The 25,466-nt window shown below is 34.4% G+C and overlaps 1 protein-coding gene across 3 annotated transcripts in view; it reads left to right on the top strand.

Moving 5' to 3' along the window:
- Window positions 1-344: 344 nt before the first annotated feature.
- The window catches only part of Dark (Death-associated APAF1-related killer), a 28,998-nt gene continuing 3,876 nt past the window's right edge, over window positions 345-25,466 (top strand). The window contains exons 1-19 of one of the 3 annotated variants that reach the window (XM_076118896.1): window positions 345-483; window positions 9,331-9,488; window positions 10,950-11,177; window positions 12,976-13,184; window positions 14,555-14,855; window positions 16,142-16,377; window positions 16,644-17,199; window positions 17,470-17,660; window positions 17,997-18,114; window positions 18,507-18,690; window positions 18,978-19,337; window positions 19,717-19,975; window positions 20,387-20,542; window positions 21,937-22,213; window positions 22,478-22,745; window positions 23,517-23,830; window positions 24,189-24,332; window positions 24,631-24,899; window positions 25,208-25,372. In XM_076118896.1, coding sequence (XP_075975011.1) covers window positions 9,351-9,488; window positions 10,950-11,177; window positions 12,976-13,184; window positions 14,555-14,855; window positions 16,142-16,377; window positions 16,644-17,199; window positions 17,470-17,660; window positions 17,997-18,114; window positions 18,507-18,690; window positions 18,978-19,337; window positions 19,717-19,975; window positions 20,387-20,542; window positions 21,937-22,213; window positions 22,478-22,745; window positions 23,517-23,830; window positions 24,189-24,332; window positions 24,631-24,899; window positions 25,208-25,372 — 4,373 coding nt within the window. In that variant the 5' untranslated portion in view covers window positions 345-483; window positions 9,331-9,350. Of the gene's footprint in view, window positions 484-9,014; window positions 9,233-9,330; window positions 9,489-10,949; window positions 11,178-12,975; window positions 13,185-14,554; window positions 14,856-16,141; window positions 16,378-16,643; window positions 17,200-17,469; window positions 17,661-17,996; window positions 18,115-18,506; window positions 18,691-18,977; window positions 19,338-19,716; window positions 19,976-20,386; window positions 20,543-21,936; window positions 22,214-22,477; window positions 22,821-23,516; window positions 23,831-24,188; window positions 24,333-24,630; window positions 24,900-25,207; window positions 25,373-25,466 lie in introns of those variants that run through there. The other 2 variants (XM_076118894.1, XM_076118895.1) reach the window with 2 other exon arrangements.

The following is a 25,466-nucleotide window of genomic DNA, read 5'->3' as shown; positions in this document are numbered from 1 at the left end:
AATTCTATTTTATTATTTTATTATCTTAAACCAGTGTTGCTTGTCCTTATCAAAAAATGAAAACATTTCTTAAAATTTAAACTCACTAAAATGAATTAAAATCATGAGTAACTGAGCAAAGTGTATCCATCATAAACACGTACATGTTATGTACTTAATATACTAGATACAATTAGTAATTAATATACTAGATTTATAAAATATATTCATGCTGAAAAAAAGTATCATAACGTGATAGTGATACCATTCCCATCAACCGCGATTGGGATATATCCGATACTTAAGATACACTGTGCAGTGCCCATCACTAAACCATCGACATCGCGAGTTCTGTACATTGCAGTTGCATTCACTTTGTTTGCTTTGTTGTTTTGAATCTAGTGTTCAACAAGTTTTTGATAGTTTCGTGTTATTTTCACCATCACATTATAAGTTAAATTAAAACCTGTTTTGAATTATGGATACTTGTTGGAGATTTAAGTGGTAAGTAAGAACTTTTTATTTTAAGTTTTGAACGGTTTGTTTTTTGGCTAATTTTACGTTAGATCGTTCTATCATGTTGAAATTTTAAACATTATAAAGTTAATTTTATTAGTTGAAACTTATGGTTTTAATAACTAAAAGGCTGGGAAAGCAATATCGTCATTGTTTTTACACAATAAATTATTCTCTCAACTCTAATAATGCAACAGTTTGTGTTGTTTTTTTACTCCTTGAGTGCATATTACCAGTGATTTTTAGTTACGGTTTCAATTAGCAGCTGTATCACGAAATATTGATGTGTAATACGCTATTCAATAGTTGATTGACCTAGCAGCATTCTTATTACACACTGGTTGCCACATAACAATATCATTGTGCATCATAGCAGTGATCAACATCATATTGTATCAATATTTCGCAACATTTAATTTAAATGTAGAATTGCTGACTGAAATCAACTTTTTTTTAAAAGCAAATAAAAACTAAACTTTATGAAGTTGAGTCATACTCATTTCACATAAAGCTTTTATCATAAGTTTGTAATCAGTCGAGAGCTTTTTGTTTGCTGTTCATTAGTTGCTATAACAGTATTCTTAGTTTCCTTCTATAGTAAAAAAGCTGATTTCTTGGCAAAGTAAATAGTGCTTTGTAATATAAATAAATAAATCTTGTTGATTCTTGTCTACACAAGAAAAAACATGTTACTGATTTCTATGGTCTTATCTTGTTTTTCAAGCCTATTGTCCAATAATACAGCTCACAATATATTATAATTTGTTTTTGATTAGCCTATATCTGTGTCTCATTGTTGAGTAAAGTCCTCTTCATTGGATTTCTAGTCCATTTGGTCTTTTGTTGCATCTGGCCATCTATCTATGAATACGTCCAGGTAAAAGTTTATCCAAATTCAATATTTTTTGATAAGTTTGATTATTGTATTTTTAGTTGACATTTTAATACAAAATTTATGTAGTAACTCTATATTTTGGTCATTAAACTATTAAGAAACTTTGAGCTGCAATTTTTAAACAGATTATATAAAATTCCATATTCAGTCCCTGCGATACAAGCTAGAGGCTCAGTGCTTGGACCACTGAGTAAACTATGTTTACATCAAAAACAAAAGTTCTACATACCTATTTGATATTTATGGATTTAGTAATTATTTTATATAATATTCTTTTTGTGAGAGTAGATATGTATAAATCTGTTCCGGGGATTACCCTTTACAAATACACAAGCTCATATGTTCACACACTCTATAATAATAAGCTGTATAGAATATTATGGTTGGTTCTTGCTCAACTGTCCAAATGATAAAATCCAATGTACCTACCTAACAAAGTATTGTTAGGATCTTGAGAAATTGGTGTATTCTCTCTTGCAAATATACAACAAGTGTGTACCTACACCATAAAGTTGATGATTTCTGATGTGTTTGGTAAGCACATAAATGCGGACACCACACATATTTAAGAAAAGTTTTCTGAACTTTATTTCCTTATCCATTTTAAATACTAAAATTCTCTAATAAACTCAAAGCATGCATTAGGCATGTCTGCTCTGTTAACTGTTGAATACAATTACAGTTTAGGCATCCATGATAATTACAAACTTAATAAAAGATATTTGGTTCATAAATTCCTTATATAAGAAACATGCATGCTGGATGTTTCCTTGAACCTCTTTACTTTTTAAACTTCTTAATTACTTACAATAATTATAATTGAAGAAGTAATTTATTGAGCATCTCTAAAACTTTTCATGTAACATAACTTTATCCCAAATTAGTACCTTAAATCCTAGACTGAAAACACCTACAATCTTTTAACATGGACCAAGTTACATCATTTACAAGTTAAAAGTAAGTTGCACTTTAAAAGACTATTAGCCAAGCCTTTCCTTTTGGGTGTTTCCCATGTTAACACAGAAAAATGTTTGATGCAATCTATTTTCTCATCAGTTAGTCATTGCATTGAAAGACTGCTTACCGCAGTAGCATATGGATGACGGGTTTTCCATGCTTTGTTAAACTACCTGATACAATTAAGTGACTAACTGTAGTAAAAGATTTAGGATTGAACAATGATTTATGTTTACGACTAAGTTCCTAGTACTGTTATTTTACAGTTTGGAATTTTCACTGACTTATTTGGTATGTAATACATTTCGTAAATGGTTTTTTACGACCTTTCTGCTCATTTCTTGTTACTAGCCGTGAGTGTGTATTAGAAGAATATCTATCTTTGTGAAAGTTTAAGTTAGACACATAGTGGTATGTAAGTTCCGAAAAAAAATTTTGAGGAACCTATTGCTTTAAGGATTATGACATTGTAAAAAACCGGAACTTACGGTTGCAAAGATTTAACAGGCTGATTCATATACATAATATACATATATTATCACATATCCACGCGTTAACCGTCGCCTATGACACCGTTGTTAAGGTAAATGTGGTAATTAAATCTTCTACAAAGACTTCACTGACTAATATCTTTTATAAATAGTCCAGTCAAACTAATCAAATAAATATATTCGTCATCGATTTTTTGTCGGCTTCCACCTTTTTACCGCAGTTTTCGTGCATTCTCCTTGTCTAATAACTATCGCTCGAGACGTTAAGAACATGTAGACCTTAAAAAGTTTTTCGCGTGAGGACCCGGGAAATCTCTTCCCATGCTTTTTCGAGGGGATGCGTAAACATTCCAGATTTTCTGATATTCGTGATCGATTCCAACATCTATAATGGAAAAGACTTACAATACACCCAATACGAATTAAATGGAGTAATTATTTCTCATAGCGTTTTAACAAAAGCTGCAAATGATAGGTAAATCAGAAATGCAATTGTTTTGCGTCGCATGCTATATGAGTCAGCAGCCAACCTAGCCTACGAATAGATAGCCATAAGTGTTTGTTATCAGTCTACTTGACCAATTTCCGTTGAACTGACATTAATTTGACGAACGAATAGTGTCACTAGATAACAGGTCTGTCGACCTTGGCATCGAAATACCTAGTGCCCTATTGTTCCAGTAATCTGAGTAAATGACAGTTGAAGACACCTCACTCATTTGCTAATGCATTATGAGACTGGTATAGGAAATGCTGAATTACAATATTTATTAATTTGAATAAACCTGTAACCTTGTTCTACAGACGTCTACTTACATGCAAAATTAAACGGATTGTACCCCAAAAAAAACGTTTTATACGTCATTCAGATAGTTGCTAAGCTTTCCTCATGACGTCAAATGATCGGATCGTAAAGTTCGGCTTTTAAAAAAATTTACGTCAGAAGTAGTTAGTCCAGTCTCAGACTTCTCTTCCTTCTCAATCCTCCTCAAATATAGGTAGGTAGTTATGTATAACGTGGCATAATAACATTCATTCTTCCGACAATTTACGGATATTTTATGCTGTTCTGGGTGTCGCAATAATGTAGTGCTAGCTAGGTATGCACTATCAATTCTATTCTACTGTCATAGTTTTGCTACGATTAGCCTGTTGCAGACTCTATGGTATACTCGAACTTACTGACCAACTATGACGTAGTTTTTACGATATAATTTACAAGCAAAAAACCAGTTACTTAAAAAAAAACTTTTTCTTTGGTTACCATTACGTTCAGGGTTTTCAATTGGCAGTGATGAATCCACATAGGTAATATTACCTGTTAGAATAAATTTGATTAGTAATTGTATAATGTATTTGACCACACGAGTGATTAATTTAATTAAGCCTACAGCTACGTCTTGATTTTCCGGTTTAGATTTTGTATAGGTAGTTATATTCCGTACAAGCGTACATTCCTAATATCACGCTTTTTTCTCATAGGGGTAGGCAAAGGTCAAAGAACGCCATTTGGTATGATCCTTACAAGCTTCCCTTGCCTCATTCACATCCATACATCTTATCATACAGGACCACTGGTTAAGAGAACCTACTACGCACCTGACCTTTTTTCAAAACATCGCCAACGTGATCTGTATTCGCAGTGTATGTCTTTCTAGAGCACATTCTGTTGCTGCAAGTTTTTTAGGTATCTGCCTATAACATACTTACTAACATTTACTTGGTCGCAGAGGCATTTTTTCTACCCGTAACCCACTTGAAAAATTATTATTAGTTTCATATTTTAGAATTTGTTTGTGAGGATAAATTTATATAAACAACGGCCTCCTTGACTTCGGCCAAAATTACTCCGGAAAAGTTCGAACACAATTTCAATTTTTGCATATATTTTATGTAGATATATAGATGAATCATTCTTATCTATGCCTTGTCTTCCTTAACCTTTCGATTAGTTTGTTAATACGTCATAATAATATGATTTGCCTCGTGCCTCTATGACACATTTTATTTTACTAAATGAAATCATAGTGGAAATCATTAACATGTTATGATTATTTAGAGGGAATCCTAAAGAAAACTTGTTGTCTTTTATATTGATCTTAACATTGTAAAGACTATCATACTTATTAGAACGTATTTTCCAAGCGTCAACAGATTTTTGCACTAACCTACTTCGGATATCCCGTCTTTGATATTAAAATACTAGACCACATTTAATGAACGCAATTATTAAGAGCTTGCCTTTGTCATCATATCTTGTGCGAGTTAAGGGTTTTTACTTGCACTCTTACTTACTATATCTACATAAAGCTGAAACTTCAGAGGCGTTTGTGTGTAACGTGACCATTATTTAATTCAAAATATGAGAATATTATGGTAGTGAAATTATGTAATAGCATTGTACTTAATTCATTAAAGACAAAAATCATAATAATTATGTAAAGTGTAAAAAAGTACCTATTTTCATTTTCATTTCAACATGTCCACAAAACAAAGAATCATAACATGATAGTGTTAATTTGGCAATAGCTGAAGAATTGGCCTATTTAGCGAGATAATGTCAACTGATTTTGGTATGTATTGCAAAAATTATCTTCTCGTTTGTGCCTTTTGTCACAAAACTTCGCAAATAAGGTACCTGAAGTTTTCTTTTTAGTAACTTGCTGATTGTCTAGTGTGTAATTGCATTTTGAACCAGCAGTGTTATTTTTATAATTATATGAGATAATATTATGATGTTTTAAGTTGAGTTACTGTTATGTTATAATGTTATTCAATATGAATAGAATTAGCATCGACGCGTTTTAGTTAAAATATGCAGTTATTCATGCGAGTGAAAGTTTGCAATAGCAAGTTCAAGGCAAAACAACGGACCAAGATATAATGTGATACGCAAAGGCAAAAAAAAAACTCATTTCTTGTAAAGGCGAACGGCAGGTTTATATGAAGAATTCGTACAGCTTATAAAATGTCATGTTTAGGTTTACTTTTTGTTTTAATTGGTAGCTCATATGATAGACAAGCTTATTTTAAAATTCTTATATTTTTAAAAGTTGGGAGGTAAAAGTTATGTCCATTTTTAGAAGCCCCGATAGTTCGCTAAATTGCTCAGATGCTGTCAAAACCACAATTCAAAACAACAGCAAATTGGTGGATGCGTAGACGTCAGACGAAAAGTGACGTCTCATGAGATTTTCTTTTTCTTTAGTTGTCAACAAATATAAGCCATGGACCAAAAATTATTATTTAAATAAACAAATACTTTCTAATTAATCCGGACTTCTAAAAATAATACTCCCAAATAAAAATAAGTGACTTAGTCCCCTTAATAAGTGGTACAAATTCTGTTACGAAACAACACAAACTTTAAGCTGTACGAAATCTGCCGATCTCCTTTTCTTGTAAATCAAGTATTTTTAAATACCAAGGTACATAGATATATTGTCGAAATGTATCTATGTTTTTAGATAAAGCTAAGTTTAATGTTTAAAACTAAGCCTATTACGTCATGTTTGTGTCTGATATTTTAATGGTCTTAGCTGATATTATTATTATTCTTATCTACCGGGACAAGCGCTCATGTAGGACTAGGTATATTCAGACATGAGTAGGTACCTAGAAGTGTAGTAGTTTTGTGTGTTCTGCTATGTGCAGGCTCTCAAGTTACAGACGCTGATGACTAATATGTACTTTGGACAGTCCCTGAAAAAATTGATGCCATTGCGGTCATCATCGCTTTGATTTCTTTATATTGATTAATTAAAAGCTGTACAATTCATACGTGCCATATTATGATCATAACATATAGATGGGTAGGTTATGTATCTAGCTGCCTATAGATTCGCTGTAATTACAAGAAAAAACATACAAAAGCAAACGAAATCGTTGTTGTTGGAAAGAAATAATTACTATTGAGTCCTTGATTTGACGAGTCATCATACAGATTCATACACTCTACACTACTTTACACTTTACAAACGCGAAATAACTAACGGTAAAAGAGATTAAGTACCTAGGTACCTGCTCAAGTTTTCTGAGAATGGAGAATGTTACTAGGTATGCCAAATCGCTTGAAATTTTGACTTAGTAAAGCCTGTACATGTACATGCAAACTAGTTTTTGTTTCAGTCAAAAATACCAAGTAGTTTTGATTTTACAAGCATTCAAAGTTTCAAAAAATATCGAGTCCCGCTAACAGTGTGACGTCATAGTACACCATGCCGCGCGGGCCGCGTCCCGCTTAATATCAAGTCTCCAGCCGTAGATGTAATAGCTTATGCAGTATTTTGTTGTGTTTTCGTCTGCTTATTACATTTAAAGTGTAATAATAGTAAATATTATTAAAAAAGACTATGTGAGCCAGACTTAGCGTAATGTAGAATGACGTCACACCGACTCGCGCGGTTACAACTTGTTTTACTTATAAATCGGAAACTAATTGACGTATCAAAGTAATTCTTTCACTAGTATTTTTTATTTTTAACAGAGAATATGGAGAGCTAATAATCTAAATTTGTTAACATTCTCCATTAGATGTGGACCTACATGATAATTATTATCAAAACCACATTCTTTAACGAAGATCGAGACGGTGTTGTACCTATATTTTTTGTTAGAAACTGCATTCTGTTGCGTACCTATGATAAAAAAAGTAGTGCCGCGGTCACACTACAGCACCACACACGGTAACTTTTTGGTACCAAATCGACAGTTATCAATTCCTTGGTAGACGTAAAAATAGGAATGGACAAAAGCAGTTATAGGATAAAGGATGGCTGCATATATGCACCTTCACCCGGTGATAATGACATGAATGAACGACTGGAAAGGCAGACGATTTGGAGCTCCTTGTAGAACATACTCAGACTTGTCGTTGTCGATCACTATCTGATTAAGAAACTTTGGTATGGACTCTGTGGCAGTCTGTCAGAGCTGATTCTGGCGCCTTGCTCCATTTCAGACGCTCTGCAGACTTTGTCTCGTTGGTCCAGGTTGTCATATATGAAAAAATGGCCTGAACTGGTTAGTTCAGGCCATATAAGGACAGTATAGTAAGTTTACTATTAATACTGTCCTTATGAAAAGATACAAGTGGCAGACAATCTATTTAGTGCCTTGATGCTTGATGTATACGTGGCTTAAGGGTACACAAAACTAGTCTGTCTGCATATGCGTCGTAGGTATTTCTAAATCCGGGCTCGTAAAAACCATAAAATAAATCGTCTACAGTTTGGCTAATGTTTACGTTGTAAGTTGTGAGGTAGGTCAGTGACTCGCGGAACTGCATAACTGCGTAGATTATTCATTGATTGGACATTTTTGTAGCTGAAGTATTTTTTTTTAACCTATCGTTGATTACTTTCGTAGTCCAAACTTTTCCGACGTGGACCGCAAATAAGACTTGTTGATTTTAAGGTTTTTTCGTTCCGCCTTTATTCATACAATTAATTTGAAAGAGAAAGTGGTCACCGAAACCACATAGCTCCCAGCTTAACTTAACAGTATTTTTTTAGCCATAAATACACGAAAATACGAACTTTAATAGTGTGTGAATAATCATTTTTTTATCGGTTTTTATGTCACCAACTGCAGCTATAAGTTGAATAGAGAGTAGAGTAACTCTACCGAGCTTTACTTACACTTTATGTTAGTTCGTGAGTCTTTTCTCCGTTCAGGAGCGTTGCGTTTATTATTACAGTAGTGAATTACCGGACATTCTTTGTAAATTTACCGAACGATTTTAATTTACAACGAAACATCGGACACGGGGAGGTCATACACACGTACACTGTCTAATAGTTTCAATTTCAATTCATTCTAACATTTTAGACAGCATTTTTTACGCTGAAAGGTTTGTGGACGCTAAACTGAAAGAGTAGTAGAGTCTACCTTTATAAAATAGCAATAAAATATATCGGTCCAATTTTAGATTTTGTTATATTCGCATGTACGAGGCAAGTCTTTCATGACATATACCAATTTTCGTGACTATTTAGTTTTACTATATTTCGGTATTGACCTTGGCAGTGCCTATATAACTATGTAGGTATATTAAATCGTCTGTGCCGCCACGGGTCAACGACCAACTGTGGTGAAGCAAAATTCTAAGTAGGTACATAACAACGATTATGTATATGTTACGACGTGTTTACTTACGTTTGTGTTGACGAATCCAATACACAAGGTCGCGAGGACAGGCTCAAGATGATTTAAAATGAGTGGATCTCTTCCGAATATGCTCAGTCTATATCTCGATTCGGAACCACAAACACGTCTGTAGTTTCATGTATTTCATATTTTATCTATATAAGTACAGTGCATGTAGTTACAGTTAGTTGTTATAAATAATAATTGAAAGTATTTATATATGTTATATTTATTTTAAGCTGCAAAGGTATATTTTGTTAAGTTTTTAATAGTGATTAGTGAATTTTAGCAAACTCAGTGTTCTCTCATATAGTAATGAAAAACTAAGGTAATATTTGCTTTTAGATGATTGATAAACCGGCTAGATGGATCAAAGTAAGAAGCAGCGGCTGCGGCGCTACCAGCAGGACATCGTAGACGATCTAGATGTCAATCACGTTCTCGATGAGCTGGTCACCAAATGCGCCATATCTATTGAAGATCTCGATTACATCTTGAAATTGGTAAGTTTATGAACATTTAAAGTTTTATTGAGATAGACATTTCAGCTTAGATGATGAATTCCTTTTAAAAACGTCTACTATGTTCATCAGTATTTAAGGTTATTTTATCAAAACGAAAACAATAGCTGTAGTAATCAATCAGTTGGTGGTAAAAAATGTACCACATTCACTCTGTCCGGTACATTCTTTCCTGTTAGTGCGATGCGCTTGCGCATTAACGTTTCCGGCCACAAAATTCCTCTTGCAATTATCCTGCTATCTTATTGATCAATGATAACCAGTACTATACGAAATAGTCCTTGTTCCATCTCCCCCACTTCTTCGATTCTCCATTCTTAAATCTATGTTTCCGTAACAATTTTGTTTAGCCCCGGGTTTCAATTATTCCATTTGTTCTCAGTAAGTTATTCCAGGGGGAATAACTTACTCGGGTTTGATACCTATATGATATAGTAAAAATATATGTTCCAATTTCATTCCACGGATAACGAGTTGATAAGGGTTCAAAAGGAAATAATAACTGATATTTAATAAAACACAATTAAGCATTGAAATATGACGTAGACATTATTATCTTTGGGAATACATTCACGTTAAATATCCTGTGTTGTACCTACACAATTTTAACAATATTGATTCTTGCTTATATCTAATTCAAGGCTCATTATTTAAGAATCACTGTTATTTATAACTAGCTGACCCGCGCTGCTTCGCTTGCGTCACATAAGAGAGAATGGGTCATATTTTTCCCGTTTCTGTAACATTTCTTACTAGTATTCTGCTCCGAATAGCCCTAGCGTGATGTTATATAGCCTATAGCCTTCCTGGATAAATGGGCTATCTAACACTGAAAGAATTGTTCAAATTGGACCAGTAATTCCTGAGATTAGCGCGTTAAAACAAACAAAATCTTCAGCTTTATAATACTATAGTATAGATATCAGTGTAACCAGTGTTTTTACTGTTCAATTTTAAGGTAATCCTTGTGTAGGTGTCGAATATACCTCAATGAGTAATATGGTATGTAATGAGACGTTTATCTGTGTAGCAGACCATTGAAACCAATATATTTTTATCATTGAATTTGGATCTAATTGATACGAATAGTTATAGACAGTAATGTATGAGTCATAAGGAAAAATAAACCATCTCGAAGTTATTTGTGATTAAATCATAAAAGTTACATCATAAAAAATATTTTTTCGTCAAGTGTGTCTAAACTTTAACAGGCGCAATATAATTCATAATCCGGTTAAGCACTTCCGAATAAGTGCCGGTTAGCTTATCGAGTGAAATATTATAGTTTTTTCATATATTTTCTATCATTAAAATTAAGTATACCTTTTGAATAAGTTATTATATCGCACTTATTCATACCTGCTGTTTTATATGGCGTAATGTTAATATGGGTGAAAGTAAACAGACATATTTTTTTATTAAAATAAACTATTTTTATTACAGACAAGTAGAACTGAGAAAACTAGATTCTTGTTGGACAAAGTTCTGAGTGGTAGTAATGATGCATACCAAGCGTTTGTCGATTGCTTGTACAAAGACTACAATTGGCTTTGGGAGAAACTAGCAGTTGATAACGACAGTGATATGGCGATCAACGACAGTTTTGAGGACAGTCTGAGCAAGGGGGATGTGCCAAGATTACCTAGTCACCATGTTAGACGAACAGCTGTGGTAAGTACTTGTCACCTATTGTCATTTTCCCTCTTATAAAACTCTTAAGGTTTACTTACTCTTTACCAAATATCACATGGTCTTTTATAACTTTTAAGGTTTCTTTTATATATGTTACTGTAAAAGCCCGAACGGTGGTAAATCCTAAGATTTTCCGGTATAACCTAAGATTTACCAACTCGCAATGGTAAAAGTCCGAATAATTATTTTATTTCGAACTTTTACCTATATTCACTTGATGATGTCGAGATGTCGCCGGAGCCCCGCTTCGCGGGGCTCCTCCTACTGAGTGGTTAAAAAAAAATAACCACGAAGGCTAAGGTGGGAGCTTCGCTTCGCTCGCTCCCACCTTAGCCTTCTAACCTAACCTACCCATGTCGCTGTGCCCAAAACTCCTTCTTTATAACTATGTCACAGTATATAATTATACCGTGAAATAGTTATAAACATAGTTATGAAGGAGGATTTTTTTATATACCGTAACACAGATTTTAAACTCCGGCTTGTTCGGACTTTTACCATTGAGAGTTGGTAAATCTTAGGTTTTACCGGAAAATCTTAGGATTTGCCAGAGTTCGGGCTTTTACAGTAACATATATACAAAATATCACATTGTTTTCTTTTTTTGTGGAGTGCGCGGTTATAAAGAAAACTTTTGAATTAAGTGAGGATGCGTCTACTCAACGTATCGTGGCATTTTGTTACCATCATGGAGATCGGCTTTATAATTCCAAAAATGTTGAGTAGTACTTACCAGATAAATATGCGTAAATGGAAGCCGCAAGCGTAGGCTGTTTATTAATAACCGATTGCTGTTTGACTGCTGTTTTTCGGCCATAGTACTATTGTCATTTGTCTCCCACACTGGCCTATTATGAATGAGTAAACTATAGGTTATTTATCGCGATACATTATTTACATTTTCAGAAGAGTTTTGGGTTTCTTTAAAATTCTTATTAAATATTTTTTTTACAAAATTTTAGATCAAATTCAATAATCTATGAATAATTTTGATTTTATAAGATTTTCACATTTGAATAAAAGTTTTGAATTTGGACCAAGTCACGGTAAAAGCAACGTTACAGTTTATTCATTAATTCCATGTAAATATTACTCATATCTAAAGCCTTTCCTTGACTCCTTATTTAGGGAGCAGTGACTAAAATACAGTTGCAAGTTCGAAAGTCAATTCGGAAGCCGATAGCAGATAGTGAGCTTACTCATTCAAAGTCAATATAAGTCAATTAGCGTTATTAATAAGGAAACATGGTAATGCTACGGTAGCTTACGTAAACATACTCGTTCTTTCAAACTATGATGTATTACTCATTCATATCCTTTTTCGGCTCGACGCTTTTAAAATAAAGACAATTAAAATGTGCCCTCTATTCGTTTCATCGTAGGTATTTTACAGCAGGCTTATTTAGTTACATCTTTATTTGATAATACGTTTTAGTATTTCACTTCTGTAATATATAGTTTATTTATACTGTTTTACTAAGAAACTGAAGTCGTTTTCGGCAGCAGTCCTCCATAACTTTTAAACTTTCGCTTTGCATGTTTATTATATGATAAAATTCGAGAATAAACGCGAACACGCATGTTACCATTGCTAATTTCATTACAACATTCTTGTTGAAAATTAGGCACATTTTAGTATATTTTTTATTCACAATCATAAATTCAAGTTGCTGCCAAGCCTAACTAACAGATCCTCTTTTGTTTTGCCCAGGCTGTAAAAGAAAAAGATTGTATGTGTCAAAGATATTTTAAGCTTTAAAAACATATTGCTTTACAGGAACAAAAATTAGCAGATGTCCTAAGAAACATGAAAAGGCACAATATAGTAGCTGTCCACGGCATGTTAGGCTGTGGCAGTACGTGTGTAGTCCTCAGTGCATTGCGTCACAACCCTGATCTCATCATTAAGAGCTTCAACAACGTAGTGCTGTGGCTCAACTTTAGCAACTGCAAGACTGATGACGATTATATTGCGATGCAGAGCAAGTAAGTTATCATTTTTTTTGGTTTTCACTGTCACACTAGGCTTAAGTAAGTTTAGAAATCATGGCTAGGTATATTGAATTGAGTATAACGAAAGGTAATGAAGGATCAACGTCAATCTAGGTCTATGATTTCAAATTTAATCTATTTAAATTCCATACACACTCGATGTTCAAGGCAGCCACAATGCAGACGGCAATTTTACCCAGTCTACCTTCGGTTGATGCAGGGAATGAGAGTAAGGTAACCCGATACAGGATAGGGAACGGATTTCGTTTTGAGGGAAATCATTTTGACACTTGCACGACTTCACAATCTGATGACTATTTCGAGTGGAGAGTTTTATTCAACATAATTTGTTCCTTACCTCAACCGTCAATTATTAGTGTATTTCAGCAAAAATGTACTGAATATCATTCAACGTCCAAGATACATGTCAATTATGAGACGTAGAAGTTAATTTGAAATCATACACCACCCGCTAAAATAGGTTAATTGAATCAATTCACGCTGCCTGGTTAAATATCATTGAAGTATTCGGAATTGAGACAATACGTTTCCTATAACTTCGGATACAATTTAGAAAATACATAATTGCGAAGGTAAAATACCTCTTGTTAGAAGATCACCGAACGCTCTATCCAATCAATCCATATTGGCATTCGACAGGTTGCGACTGCAATACAAAAAAGAACTGATTGTCGAGGCCGATTTCTCTACTATAGTATGAGTTCCCGATCTGAGTAAGCCACGAAAGTCCTTACATATTATTCTCTATCTTTCTTTAATATTCACAAATACTACAGTTTTGCCTAGGCTTCCAAAACTGTAATTGATAGCTCAGCGGTCATTTAGACGTGATTGACGTAATCATGAATTCTGTTAAATGATGACTCAAAGTACAGGCTGAGTTATTAACGGTGCTTAATCTATTGAAACCACCCGTTTTAATAATACCGGGTAAAATGATAAAATTTCTGCTGATTTTGTTTATTTTGGTATTATTTATTATACATAATGTATAATTTGTTATGGTGGTTAAAAGTATTTTTGTTGCCATAACAAGGTGAAATTTAATGCTATTCATATTATGAATAGCATGAAATTTATGTTATGTGTTACTTAAATTGGAATACTGTTTCAAAACTTGGTCACAACTAAAACTTAACATTCACAAATATTGAAGAAACGTACTTTTGATCTAAAATTAATATCTTAATTACACTTAACAATGCAATTTTCCTGCTAAGAAAAATCAAGGTTATACATTAATTGTAACTACGTACATCGTAGTGACATGTTTACAAAATCCCCACTTGCTCAAGGTGAAAATAACCCGTTCTTATTATACCTAATCGCTGTTTAATTTCCAGATTGTTACGTAAAGCTTCATCTATATACGTACAAAATCCCTTCATGAACAATTCTATTTCAATGTCAAGTATTGGTTCTAACGGCGACAGTCAGTCGTCTTCGACATGTGAATGGACCTTGAGCGATCTGAAGGACAGACTGAAGAGCCAATTTGCCGAACAACCTTTGAACGAATGCCTCCTTGTGCTCGATGAAGTGTGTGATCGAAAATGTCTCAACGCCTTCGATATTGGATGCAAGATCTTGGTCACTACGAGAGATACTGAGGTGCTAGCTAATTATAGCCCACAAATTATTGAGGTAAGTAATATACTTTTCAAACAAAGAAAGTTCAAGTTTTCTTCAGTGCAATTGGGGGTGACTAGAAATAAGGTAAACAATAAAGTCATATTCGCTTCAAGGGCAAAGTTAGAGACATGCGGTCAATTATTTCTAAATGAAATAGTTTCCTTCTTTTATATGCTCATGTGAGATAAACAAAACATAAACGAAATAGTCTAAAACATGTTAGCCGAAGGTAAAAATAGCTGGTGCCGATGACGCGCCGAAATGGCCGACCAATCTGACGTCACAATGTTAATTCGAATAGCAAGGAGACACAATTTATAGCAATGCATCAAGTGACCGTAAATTGTTTTTGATAAATATAATATTTACGGTATGGATGGTAGCCGGGTCATATTAACATTAGCTTTATACAAACACAATGACTATTAGGGTCAATATTAAGACGTTACCATAGGATAGAAAAAAAACATTTTGTGTCTTGTATTGTATGCCTGAACCCAATTTACACAGTCATCTAAGGTATGCGAAATCAAACCGCATTTAGCTTCTGTAGTAGACTTAATGAAGCGCTCAGCAGTAGGACAGTAATATGTTTAGAAAATTTTGATCTAATAAGTTGAAATTAAATTTCCAAATTACGATAAACATTATTTTACATACATCAATCAATATTACTTGTTACATCATTGACACCCACGCTTCAAGTCTCTAGGTTTGGGCAACGATAGACTGACAGCTGCCGGCTCTAAATACAATCATTATTTTATAACGAGCAACGTTCTAAGCTTATAAAGTTTATTGCACTTTTAGGTGTTGCCTTATAGAACGCCTTTTTAAAAAGGCTTTGAAAGATTTAGCTTCAAACACAAGTAAAGACATAAGTTTTAATTTCGTTATTTTGTTTTTACCGCGTTTTTGAAGCCTTGACACTATGCGTGAGTCTTTAGTTTACACAAAGGAAATTCTCAGTATATAATAAAAAGAAAACAAAAATATATATTTAAACATACGAGTTATAAAATACGACGAAAGACTGAAAACTCTGTACGGTATGATGCATTGTGGAAACAGGAAAACCACATGACGAATTTGGTCACTATATTTTAAATATCTAACGGAACAGTATGTTAATAATTTTCATTTCCTGTACAAAAATATTACAAAAGTGATGCATTGCACTTAATATTTTTTAGACCGTTGCAGGGCATAAGCCTCTTTTACGCCAGGGATCTAACGAATGCCTAAAGTGAATTACTTAGCTTTCTTATTATTAATAATTTTGCTTATCTTGCTTACAGATACAAAACTGTTTTGAAGAAAAGGAATCTCTACAAATCTTTGCCTCGTTCCTCGACGTGGACGTATCAAAGTTACCGAGACAAGCGAACAAACTTCACGAAATTTGTAAAGGAATACCGTTCCTTATAAGATTGATCGGAGCCCAGCTAGGCGAGAACAAAGAGCGATTGCTAGACGATCCAAAACACTGGAATTATTATGTTAAAAAGTTTGAGAAAAAAGAAAGTTTATTTTCGTAAGTATAACTTTTTTAACATTCAGAGTACCTATATATTCGGTATTGTATTTTAAAGAAATTTATTGGAACTTTATTTACCTGAGAACAAGGTCTACTAAATACAAATACTTATGTCTTATAGAAGTTATAGATGTTTAGGTTTTTCCTATATTTAACAGCATACGAAAATCATTGACGTTTGCTGACGTACCTCTGACTTGTTTTTTTTACTTTATATCTATCATTTCTTAGAACATAAGAACAAGTATTTTTTTACCCCACAGGTGGCCAAGACCTCAAACCAACAACCAAATGAAAACTATAGAAGTATGTATAAACACGCTAAGCGAGAACATCCGTCCATTGTACAAAAGGCTGAAGATCTTGCCGGACAATGTGAAGGTATCACCAAAAGTCCTTAGAAAACTGTGGAACAAAGACTTAGCTGAAGTAGAAGCTATCATGACACAACTGCGGAGAAAATCACTCATCATACAAACATACGATCGTGAACAGAAAGACTACTTATATGAGGTTCATGATTTGATAATGAATTATCTAAGAAATACGGGAGATGACGATAGCAAGAAAATTCATACAGAATTCCTCAACAGTTATAACTATAATAATACAAGTGCTCCCGTTGAGATTGTTGATGATGGTTATATCGCCTTCTACCTCGGCTATCATATTAAGAACACTGATAATGTGAATGATTCCTGGGGTTTGTTCAATAAATTGTTCTTAGATTTGAAGTTTTTGGGGAACAAAGTGCGATTGACCGGCTCAGCTGATGTGATGGCTGATCTACAGAAGTATGAGAAATTTATTTGTACTGATGTAAGTTTTATTTTAATACTTTTAATATATTAGTTGCTGTTCCCCTATTATAAATCTGTATTTCTGTAAGCAAAGTGCTATTGGTCTTCTCTCATCTATTATATTAGAATATTTTCAATAGCAAATCGGGGTTTGATTACGTGCCCGGCAACATGGAATTTATGTTGTTAATGGCGAATAGAATAATGGTGTCTACACCTTTGGGTATAACAGGCGTTATATTATGAATATATGATATAAAAGTTTACTGAAATACGATTTTTATTTCAGAAATTGGACTCGGACCTGCTGCTAAGCATTAGATCGTTCCTAAGTACCCACGGAGCTGACTTACACTATTATCCTTGCACCAACATCGTCCAAAGTATTCTGCAGAACGAATCTAAAGGCATACTGTACAGTAAAGCGAACCATATCGCTCAGGAGAACTGCAATAAGAATGAACTTTACTTTGATTTCTTGTGAGTATAATAATTACTTTTATTTTATCTTTAACCCTCAAGGGATCGTGATTTTTTCGTACCCTCCATGCTATCCTATATATCTCCATGCATGTCAGCCTTTTTACATCGTACGAAACGAGAAGTCGAGGGTATCACAAGAATATGTGTATTGACTTAATTATATTTTTCGTTCAGTCCATCTGGTAGATAATCAAAAAAATTTGCACTTATTTGGTTTTGTATATGATCAAATAATTACAGCAATATATTGAGTTAAAACGGATAATGTGGTCTCGTACGTTATCCATTAGTCTCCATAGTATCATATTAAACAACTAATACTTATTCTTACAGACATGAACAAAACGTAGAAGAGATCAAACACTCCACTATCGACGTGAAGGAAAAGTTACGTGCTGTGTGTTTCCTCGGCGACTTTGTACTAGTCGGTACTAACTCCGGTGTTATTAAGGTAAGCTAGACCTACACTTTCGACCTTATACGTACATACGTACATAATATAATGCTGAATCTATGTTTGTTCGTTTGTTTGAAAGCGCATATCTCAAAAACTACTGATTCAACTTGGAAAGTGAATTTGTGTTGAGTAGCTCATTAGTATGTATAACACAACTTTATGACTAATAATAGTGGAGCTGTGGAGCAGCTATAAAAAATATGTAAAAACGATAAAACACAGGTCTCCGAAGACGCGGTAGTACGCACTAAAAGTTAATGTGATTAAATTCCAATATATTTTTTTTAAATTCCACTTTAATTCTTCATTGCTGTCACTTTTTGCATCGGATAGGATATCCAACACTTATCCATAAGCCATAAAGCTAATAGTCTGGTACTTTTCAGTTCTTCCACATCCCAACAAACAAGCTACGCAAGGAGCTCCGCGGTCCCGGGTCACCGATCACTTGGATTGGCGTAGCCTGTTCGACCAACCCTCAAATAGTAGTCGCTTTGTTCTATGACGGCTCACTCAAGCTGTGGTATGTCGACGACTTGCTGTACGACGATGGAGATATTATTGAAGAAGGTATGTTCCCTTTACTTCTAGATTTTAATCGAAGTACATTGTTTAATCGAACGTTCATGTCATATGGACCCATATGAAGATATAGATAAATACTATTATATTAATGCCTTTTTTACAGCCGTCATCTTCTCATTTTAGATTCGCTTTGTGTCTGTTAATGCAAGTTAATCTTTTACAGTAATAATTTGTAAGTCGTCTTAACATTAACTCGACTATATTTGAAAGCGAAACACGTATAACAAAGAAGTAATAATACGCAACATTCATCGAACACAATTATGTTACAGAATCAGAAGACGTATACAACAGTCATTTCGCTGAAACAGAAACGATTAGTCCCAAACTAGGACCATATTTGAATTGCCGATGGACTAACAGTGAGCAATTCTTGATCATGCATACGGACAAAATTATCGTTCTATGGAATCCTTTACCCAACGTTAGTGATAAAATCATCGCTATGATTGATAAATTTGATCGAGATACGGAGATTCTGTCTTGTGTGCCTTGCAATCATGATCGGTATGTCATCGTTGCGACAAAGTCTAATAGCCATAGGCGGGTAGAAATGATCGAACTTAAAACTAAGGAGAAAGTGATCACTTTTGAAGAGACTGGTCCTGTTTTAGATATGATTACAGTTCCTGGTAAGTACTCATATGATTTTTTTTTCATTTTTTTAAATAAAGTGCCATATGTAAGAGCTATCATAAACAGGTATGCGTGATATCTAGTAGTATTTCACTGTTAGCGTATTGTGACAAAAGCCCTTCGCAAAGAAGAGTAGTTCTCGATGTATATTGTTCTTCCCAACAGCTATATTGAATAATGCACCTAACGCATTAAAAAAAACCACATCTTTCATTAATTTTATTCGTTATTCAAGGATTTATATCTGTGCACAAAGGACCCTTTTCTGAGCAAGCCTTTAGATCAAATCTCTTCTATATACAAATAAGTATAAGCTGCCTATAATATAGTCATGAATAGAAATATTATTTACAGAAAATATGTTTTACTTTCCAGGTAGCGATAAAATAATAACACTAAAATCTAACGAGGTAATGGAATACGAGGTGAAAATCTCTTTAAGCTCGGTGAATTCAAACAAATGTAGATACAAGAGAGTGATCGCGAGTGAGGAAGTGAAAGAAAATATGTCGTTTTTATCAATTGCGGTGAATAAGAGCGGCACTTTGTTGTTCGTGTCGACTAACGATAGTCGCGTTGTTTGCGTCGACCTTAAGACTTATACTAGGTCTTTTGATTTGGAGAATAGACGAGGGTAAGTTGCTTTTAAAAAGTATACTACTAGTTTTTAGTAGAGACGCTTATTAATCGCAATTGTTCGGCGCAACTTTCAACTGTTAAAATGTATTACAGTGTGACCGTATTTAACTAAATGTTACGTTTAGGGATGCAAACAGTACAACGATTTTTCGTATTTGTTCGTATAGAAGAAAGAATTACGCGTTTTGTTCGTATAGAAAATGATAATTGAAAATGATTTTTTACACATTGTCATTTTTAGTGAAGCTCTTCCTAGGCCCACTATCTCAACTCTCATAGTAGGTCAATTGCTCGAACGCTTAATATTCATGCGAGCCGTAAGCGTAACTACGATTTTCTTCTAGTTTCTCTATGGTACTCTTTATTTTTACTTCTATTTTTTACCTTATGTTGTTTTTTAATCCAGCAATGTTGTATCAATGGCGGTCAGTGAATTGATGATGAATGATGAATTCGAACCGGGATCTGATGTGCTTCTAACTGGTACGGGATGTATCGAAGATAACGCTAAAGTGTGGTATCTAGACGCTTCTTACATCGCACAAACAGCACAGAAGAGTGGGTTAGTATAAACTTCATTTATCTCAATAAATAACGAAGTAAATATTGATATGAGCTTTGTTCTAAAATGTTCGCACCAGTGGCGAAGGGTCAATATTTATGCAAGGCAAGCCGGAGCTATAAGTCAATGTCTAGGAATAGTACCTACATATAGACATCGTAAGAATGCCGACGTAAAAAGAGCGTATTACTGCATAATAACAATATGAGAGTATTATCTACATTCGACTACAGTCTCTTATTTCTCTCTCTACAGTCTAATAATACATAGGTACTTACCATGCTACCTAATCATGCTTGTTTTGTATTTAGTTACTCTGACTTCAGTAGTAACACGTAGGTAACACAACAGCACATATTTTGATAACGTATTTCGAATCATTGATGATTGTCTCGCACTGGTTGTTTAATAACATATTATACAAGCAATTTAGAATGTATTTATCAACAATAAAATACCAAATCATTACGGAAAAACGCAGAACACTTTTTTAGAAATGAGTTTAACCTATAAATCTGACAAAATGAATATGTACTCCAATGGATACATGCAAAACAATTACTGTTTAATACACTGATACATTCACAGTTATGCACAAACACATTTACTAAGGAATAATGTTGTAATAAACACAAATATTCTAATTTGTTATAGAGCGCGCGAAAAATGTAAACAGTAAACAAACATAACCTAATGTCAAACTAAGAATGTTCGGCTCATACTTATGCAGGATGCTTAGCTTATATTTCGCCATCTCGCTCTTGCACGCGGCTCGCGCCGCGACAGAATGCGTAAGATCATGTGTTCGCCGCGGCGCGAGCGCTGTAGCGCGAGGCAACCCGCTCTTCCTCCGGCTTGCTCGCCACTATGCAGCGCGGTGTAAAGCGCGATCCAAAAGGTCGTAAGCGACATCGTCGCCATAGTTTTTATTGTACGCGATTCCCGATCAGCGCCTCCGGCTTATTTCATTATTATTACTTCACGTTGCGTTTTTAGCGGAGCGTAATTTTTAAAGGGTAGGCGTTTTCGTACTATTTCGATTAGATTAATGATTCTAGTTAAAGATTACGTTTTAAATATTGGTGATTATTTATTAATTGTGTATTATTTGGCAATAGTAAACTATTAATTTAACACTAATATTGAGTCTGTCCAGAAAGGGAAGCCGGTAGGAATCGAGTTGTATGAAGCCTTCGCCACTGGTTCGCACTCATAAAATGCTCCATATTGTGTGTTAATGTTCCATATATTTTTAATTATAAAAACGTATTGTTATTTGCTAGCTTTAACGTTAAAACTCTTTAAAAATTCTGCCTTCCCGGCAGGGATATTCGGTCCGTAAAATTACTCTACATAACACAAACCAAAAGTCTAATAAAACACATTCTTTTTAGACGAGTCCGCCTAACAACGAACTTCGACGTGAGTTTCGTGAATCCCTCCACGCCTCAAACTCCGAACTCCACACCGACAGCTACAGAGAGTGCTGGCAACACTCCCCGGCGACATCAATCTTTTGCCAACCATAAGGAAACTAAGAAGATACTGAAAAACACCCTCAGCTTGGACAGACATACACTCAAACCATTGAACTTGAAAGGCATTTGTAATAACAACGATAATGTCGCGCAGCCTTTGCTCGCTGTGATTGATGATAAGAATAATATCCAGGTATGTATGAGCTATGTCAACGCGTGTCTGGAGTTCTGATTATACCATAAGTCATTTTTAAAGAGGAACAAAGTTTTGGGAAGCTTATAACTGTCATGTGATGTTATATCATGAAAAATATCGGGATAATGTGGTCAGTACAAAAAAATATCGACAGTTTTAAGGTTGACGATATCTGTTTGAAGTGTTTCGATGCTAATATTATTTAAATTGCGGAAAAAAAACGTTACATCTATATAAGATCATTGTTATTTTACTTTTCAGGTGATGCGCGGCCAAAAAGTGTTAACCGAAATCACAGAAAAATCTGACGAATATATAACGAGAGTGAAAATCGCGCCGTGCAACCAATACATTATATATGGACTGAAATCAGGCGCAGTGAAGAAATACACCATCCGTACTAAAGAAACAGTTACCATTATGGATATTTATAGTAAAGTGCAATTCTTGAAGTTCGTTCATACGAATCTATTGATCGTTGCGGGAGAGAACCGATGTTTGATGGCCTACCAGCTATGCTTAGATACGGGTATGTGGAAAACTGCGATGATGAAGAGAGGTAATAATAATCTTGGGTCGCAGGAAATTCTTAATGACTTGCAGGGTGAGTTTTTTGTGTGTATGATGTTTATGCCTGTAGACAAGGTATGCATGGACCTCGAGTCGTTGAGTGAAAGCTGGCAATTATAACAACGCTTACGGGCTGCGATTATCAGCTTGCTATACGAGTGCTCAAAAATATACATATAACTGTGTATTTTAAATACTTTTTACAAAGTTTACGAAATGAAGGATATTGAAATTAAGAAACTGAATGCATTAGAAGATTTTTTAGGAAATTTTCGCTTGTACTCAGATTCCGCGCGGCACGTAAGCGTGAGTATGAACCAGCTTAAGCATGTGTATGTTAGAGTTAAATAATGCAAGCACTTATGTTAATCACTGCACACTTAAGCTAAGCTCCTTATTGTAAGTAACTAACCCTGTATGTAACAATAATTAATTATTTGAGATTAATTTTATATTAGGTCGGGGGAAAAGTCTTTTCGCATTATAGTATGTATTAACTTGTAATAAAATCTTTTCTCTACACAAAACAGCTCGATATTTGGGTACCTCACGAGCTCACTGAAAGAAACCTAATGAACCATATACTAATTTCTGATTCTTGAAGCCAAAGAGTTTTTATCACAAGTTCATACATACTATAATGCGAAAATACTTTTTCCCCGACCTAATAGTAGACATTGTTGAGGTGAATACAAACCCGATTTTTAATCGTTAACAACTTTGTTTCTAGGTGTTAAAAGAAAACCAATTCGGACGGAAAAGCTTTCAAGTTCAAGCAGTGACACAAGCATCAATTCCAAAGAACGTTTATTCAAGAACGGCGAGAACAAAAGTCTTTGCAAAGGAAGCAGTTTGGTCGAATGTTTCTGGATTCAAGACTTAGGCATTATCACCGTAGAAGATAATGCTACTATCAAACTGTGGGATAAGAATTTGAATGTGTCTACAATACTAGTCGGGAGACAACCAGATGTACACATCAGTGCTGCGTCCTTCCAAAATAATGTGTTGGTTATTTGCGATAGAAATAATAAAGGATTCCAGGTAATTATAATATCAATGATTACGCTTTATTTGAGAGTGTGAGGTAAATAACGGGTATTTGTTTCCGAAAGATACCATATGTGCTGCACAGGTTTCGCTTACCGTTTCCATCAAATGCGGTTTACAGGCGTTTTTGTGATAACAACGTTTAACCGGGACTAATGACTGACGAACAAAACATTTCATAAGTGTTCACCAATTTTACGTATTAGATGGGTGCCCAATTACCTTATGTTATATGCAAATATAGATTTAATTTTTAACTAAAACGTTGTTTTAAAATTTATACCTTTATCAATATCTTGTAAAAATATTGATTATTATTAAAGTATGTAATTTTTGTTTTAATTTTTTTTAGACGTTCGAACTGAAATTGAACGAGGAAGGAGGCCTGGAGCTGCAAACAATACAAGAGTATAAACTCAACAATGTGATAATTTCATGTGATCTCACTGCGGATGGCAATATACTTGCTATGGGACTAGACTCTGGGAATGTTGTGGTAAGAATTATATTGTATAATAATCTTTTAAATCTTAGATTTGGTCTTTTATGTGTTAAATGCGGTAACTAATCATTTATTTTGATCGGGGGTTTAAACGCCAAAAACCTCGTTTGATTTTTGGTTCTACTAATATAATAAGAAAACCGCATTATGCATGAGAAGAATGCGTGATGCCAAATTCACGCTTGGGAAGCTACAAGTTTGTTAAAATAAATACTTTAGGAGATCAGCGGGCCAAAATGCGCTTTTGTGACATTAAACAGTTTTATGAAGAAATATTTTTTTTTCTTTTTAGGTATGGAACGTACGACGGAAAATCCAGCTAAGCCTTCTAAAGCACCACAAGTCGAAAGTGCACTCGTGTTCATTTTCACCCGTTCCTGAGAGATCTAACCGCAATTCTTTGATACAAATGTCGCCGAACCCCGCTTTGTCACCACCTCAGTTACCGCTAGACGATGATGAAGACCAGCCGCCATTGGTCCTCGTTACCATGGCAACGGAGATTGTTTGGTGGAATATCACTTACCTTATGAAGACGAGGGCTTATAGGATCGCTAAAAGGTAAGGTTTTGATTCATATTAAATTGTTATAATTAAATGAATTTGTTAATTTGATATAATAGTAGCGTAATAAAGAACTCCCTTTTTATATTTTATTTTAACAGTGTTAAAATGATTTTATTATTCATCAATCCAAATTGATATTTTTTTTTGTGATGAACAATTTCGCTTTTTCAATGGAAAGCCAATCATTCAAGATTTACACATAATTTTTATGTTTAGCTACTACGCAGTTTATAATCGAGAACCTTAAAACGGGTCATGATCTTTAAAATAAAGTAATTAGTGCTTAACTCATATATCCACAGGCCCGGCTACAACGTTCTATCGCCCATCGCTAGTCCAATGGAAGTGAGAGCCGAGACGCCGAATGCCAACAGTGAAAATAACACGAGGTCTAACTGTAATATGTTCTTTGGAGACGGTTTTTACTTACCGCAGCATTGCTGGAAAGTTATATGGAAGGGGAAATGGTATGTAATATATTTTAATACATTCCTTATGCATTTCATAATATCAAGTAAGGAAACTGCCAGAATTAGCAAGCTCACCTCTGTGGTGATCATT

Source organism: Anticarsia gemmatalis, chromosome 10 (assembly GCF_050436995.1).
Source record: "Anticarsia gemmatalis isolate Benzon Research Colony breed Stoneville strain chromosome 10, ilAntGemm2 primary, whole genome shotgun sequence".
NCBI lineage: Eukaryota > Metazoa > Arthropoda > Insecta > Lepidoptera > Erebidae > Anticarsia > Anticarsia gemmatalis.
This window is presented reverse-complemented; position numbering and strand designations above follow the sequence as displayed.